This window comes from Monoraphidium neglectum (assembly GCF_000611645.1).
Source record: "Monoraphidium neglectum strain SAG 48.87 unplaced genomic scaffold scaffold02322, whole genome shotgun sequence".
Lineage (NCBI taxonomy): Eukaryota > Viridiplantae > Chlorophyta > Chlorophyceae > Sphaeropleales > Selenastraceae > Monoraphidium > Monoraphidium neglectum.
Window position 1 is genome coordinate 5,041 of NW_014011306.1, and position 4,584 is coordinate 9,624.

Here is a 4,584-nt window from a genome sequence, read left to right on the forward strand (position 1 = left end):
TGCAGCGAGCGAAGTACAATAGGGGCTGCGGTGAGGGGCTTGATCGCTTCCAGTCATGCTGTCAAGATCACCATGCACCATGCATGCCATTGCCAGTGCCATACAAGGATCTTAACGCATAAAAACCCCTTACCTCAGAACAACCAGGTTCGTCTCGCTTGTGCAGGTGCCGTCGCCCCCGTTGATGCGCAGGGCGGCGCCTGCATCAGCATCTGCTGCCGCAGCGCTGAGGGTTGCCACCAGCACACAGGCCGCCACGAAAGAATTTAATGCCACCATATTAAAAATTGGATTTGTCACGTGTGCACAAGCTGCGAGAAGGCTGTCGCAAAAGCATCCCGAGGTTGTGATCGCAGCTTGGCTGTGCCACGGGCTGCTCGAGCTATATGGGTATGTAAAAATCAAAAATATTTAGCTTTTGCTGTAATGTATTGCTGCTTGAGCAACCTCGCAGCAACCGATCTAGCGCCAAAACACCGGCGCCATCAATGCTGCACCCTCCACTCACCACAAATAAGCTGAGAACGTAGCGGTGACGTGTATTGCGCACGTATGCTCGTGTAGGTTGCTGAGCATGTGGCACGGTGGTAGAAGCGGCAAACGGTAGCGATGGCAGTATTGTAGCGTCGCGGTACGGCCTGGTGTGGCACTGCTGGCCATTCTTCATACCTTATGAAGAGCGAGACCTGCTTGTGATGTCGCGGCATGGGAGGTGAGCGAGTGCATGGGGTTTGGTCTCATGTCCTGTGCAAGAAAGGGGGCCGACATCTGCCTCAGTATGGAAAGTCACAACTCTTGGTGGCATGTGGTGTTGATGCATGTCTTCGTCGTAAAGGCAGGAATCGTGAACCTGGCTAAAGTAAGGGCCCGCCAGCAGGGTGCCTCTGCTTTGGCCGGATCCGCCCAAGGGGCAAGGCGGCCCAAGATCCCCGCCCGGTGCCAGTAGGCAATTCGATGAACAGTTTCAAGAATGGATCATTGGGACAAAAGATGTAAGACTACCTTTGCTGTGATTGTTGCACCATCGGTGCGTCCCCGTGCTGAGAACATCCGAGTCGCATGCATGCCCCCAGCAGCCAAGTGCGGGGCAGCCCTTCAACCGCCGCGAGGAGATACTCTCGCGTGTTGTGTGTTTCCTCAGCATCAGCCTCAACAGCTCATAATGAATCATTCTGTGAGGGTTGCGGGCTCAAATGTTCTGGAAGGTGGCCGGCTGCTGCACGCGATGATGCGCTGCGAGGCCACAACTTGATCGATCGACAGAGAGAGCACGGGAGAAAGGTTTTGCCCTGACAGGACAGCCATATAGGGCCCTTGGAGGATAATCAGTCGCTTAAGCTCATCAATCACCGAGGTTGCCTGCGTGCCCCACACTCGTGTGGGCGCATGTGGGCGCCGTGAATTCCAGCACTGAGAGTTCGCCGCCTTTTTGTTCGCCGCCGCCAAACGTGCGCTGGGAGCCCCAGCCTACCGAAGCGAACAGGTAAGAAATCATACAGTTGTTCAGATAAGGCACGGAGTTCAGCGTTGTTTGCTTCGAGTGTCGAGCAAGATCAGCGAAATGGCGCCCAAGAAGGAGGAGCCCCCTGCCAAAGCAGCCCGCTTCGGGCGTGTCCGCAACAATTTGAAAATGGGAATATTGGGTCTCCCCAACGTGGGGAAGTCCAGCCTTTTCAACCTCCTCACGGAACAGGTGAGCATGAACGAGACAAGTGGTGTCGTAGCCGATCAATGACGCATATGCAGTTTATGAATGTGACGCATCCGAGCAGTTCCGTGGGCATGGTCGCTACCCGCGCTGCTTCCACACACCAGCCGCCGGAGCTCGTTACATCAATGCAGCGCCTGCACATCGCGCGACGCAGCTGCATCCATGTGACATGCGCAGCAGAAGTTGCAGTAATGCGTCGCGTGGAGAAGCCCCACAATGCATCATATGCATCCCCCATCGCTATCATCTCAGTCTGTGCGCCCCGTGACGGCGTTCCACCGCTCCTCCGCCCATGTCGCTTGCGCGTCCACAGAACATTGCCGCAGAGAACTACCCCTTCTGCACCATTGACCCAAACGATAGCCGCTGTGCAGTACCAGACGCGCGCTATGACTGGCTCTGTGACCTTTGGAAGCCGCCGTCCATGTGAGCAGAAATCGGCCGCGCATCTGATACTGCTGAGCACCGGGCTTGTACAGCAAGACAACGTCGCATGGTCGGCTAGAGGCGCGGCCACGATGCAGGGTGCCAGGGACCGTGTGCAGCTGTGCAGCGGCCGGCCGCCACCCGGTGCCGGCTGGCGTACCGTGCCTGTAGATGCGATCTCCATCCTGTCCTTGCGGCGCCTGCCTGTGCGCGCCCACAGGTCATCGGACCTCACTGTTGCGCAACTGGCCTCTGCGCCTCCTTGCACGCCGGCCCCTTTCCTCCCCCTCACTTCACTTACATACATCCCGCCCAAACCCCCCTGTTCCCCCTGTCATCCTTTTCCGCCCCTTGGCCCCTCACCCCCTGGCTTCCGGGCCTGGGCCACCCGTCCCTGCCTCCCCACACCTCAAACCCTGAACCCCCGCTCGTCCCCACCCCCCAACCCGCCATGAAGGTACCCGGCCTACCTCCACGTCACAGACATCGCCGGCCTGGTGCGCGGCGCCGCGGAGGGCGCGGGCCTGGGCAACGCTTTCCTGTCGCACGTGGCGGCGGTGGACGGGCTGTTCCACGTGGTGCGCGCCTTTGAGAGCGACGAGGTGGTCCACGGTGGGCTGGGGCACGGGGTGGGTTGGTGGGTGGTGGGTGGTGGGTGGTGGTGGCTTGTTTGTTGAGGGGGTGAACTTGGGGGGTGCAGAGCGGACTGCGTGGTGTGCGCCGGTTTTGCTGGAGGGCGTGGGGTCACGTTGTGGGCGGCTGGAATGGGATCTGCCCAGACGTGGCTGCTCATGGCACTTTGTACGCGGGCAGCAGGCAGATCGGCCAGACTACCAGCACTGCGGAGCAGCTCAGGGCACGGCGGCTGCCAGGTCTTGCCTGCATGGACGGGGCCGCCAGCCCCCTCTGGCCCTCTGACTTTCATGCCATGCCCTATAACATGTGTCCAACCCCCATCAGTGGACGACAGCGTGGACCCCGTGAGGGACCTGGACACCATCCAGGTGGGTCGAATCATTGATCATGACCCACGCCGAGGGGCCGCTGCCTGTTTGCTGCAGCCAGCTCGAGACAGACCCGGGGTGGAGGGCAGCTTGGCACTTTGAGCACTTTCAGGCTTGCCCGGAGGCCTGCTTGTCAAGGCCGACGCGGAGCCCTCAGCTTCAGGGTGCTTTCTCCCCGCTGCCTTGCCGCGGCCGGCCAACTTTCGGCATCTACCTCACGCCCAGCAATGCGCCCGCAACCGACCATCTAACCAAGCGGCTGCTTAACCATCCAGCCACCCAAATACCCAGCCACCCAACCACCCGCCCCGACCAACCCAACCGGCCTCCAGATGGAGCTGTGCAAGAAGGACCTGGATTACGTGGGCCGCATGGAGGACGACGCCCTGAAGGACGTCAAGAAGACACCCAACATGAAGCTGCCCCTCCACTTCTACTCCACCTTTGAGAAGGTGCGCGCACACGTGCGCGGATGCATGGGTGTGTGGGGGTGGGGGGTGGGTGAAGCGGGGCCGGCAGTAAGCTGGGAGGCGGGGGGCCCTGATCTCGAAGCGCTCTGGCCCAAGGGTTGCCAGCAGGCCGCCGTCTTAAATGGGGCGGGCCGCGCCTCTGCCTGCCTTTCACCACTCGGCTGAGCGCTTGTGCCCCGTGCCACATCGCGCCGCAGCTCCCTCGACTCCTTCGCACCCCCTGTCTTCGTCTCGTCTGACCAACTCTGCCCCTCGTACCCCTCCTGGCCTCCCTCCGCCCTGCCCCCGCTCACGCGTTCCCCCCCTGGGCCCCTGTTGAAAGGTGAGGGAGCTGCTCAAGGCGAACAAGCCAGTGCGTGACGCCGAGTGGACCGCCAAGGAGGTCGAGCTGATCATGGAGAAGATGCCCGCGGTGAGGCGCGCCGCGCGGCCCCCGCCGCTGGCCTGGCGGATCCACTTGGACTGGCCGGCGCATACGACGCGAGGTATTGGCTCTGTCGAGACCTCCGGCGTGCTCGTTCCCAACGTCTTTCCGCGGCCGAGGATCAGATTGCATGCCTGGGTCATGCTGCGAGGCAGGTGTGGTGTCGAGCGGAGATCGCGAGCCTCAGCGCCTCTTGACCCACGCTGTATGTGTCCCACGGCGCCGCCGCCGCAGCTGCTGACGGCCAAGCCCGTGGTGTACCTGGTCAACATGAGCGCGGCGGACTTCCAGCGCAAGAAGAACAAGCACCTGCCCAAGATCCACCAGTGGGTCCAGGTGGGCGGCTCGCAGGTCGCGGCGCGCCCGACGCGCCCGCACGCGGGCGCACGCCGCGCACGGTACGCCTGTTGCAAACGTCATACGGGGTGCTTGTTTTTCAAACTGGTTGCAGAGTGGCCCTGACTGACCACCAACAACCAAGACCAGAGTATCGGGCAAGAGTGGAGCGGAAGCCACGGCCCGTCCGTCGCCCCACCCCCACCCCCACCC

General features: G+C 61.7%; 1 protein-coding gene across 1 annotated transcript; it reads left to right on the forward strand.

Annotated features, from left to right (window-relative positions):
- Positions 1-1,561: 1,561 nt before the first annotated feature.
- MNEG_10457 (hypothetical protein) lies at positions 1,562-4,501 on the forward strand (the record flags this gene model as incomplete). Its single annotated transcript, XM_014041071.1, has 8 exons — positions 1,562-1,693; positions 2,025-2,137; positions 2,595-2,749; positions 3,098-3,141; positions 3,474-3,593; positions 3,934-4,023; positions 4,270-4,371; positions 4,487-4,501. 8 exons carry the CDS (start codon positions 1,562-1,564, stop codon positions 4,499-4,501), a joined length of 771 nt encoding a protein of 256 aa, XP_013896525.1.
- Positions 4,502-4,584: the final 83 nt, after the last annotated feature.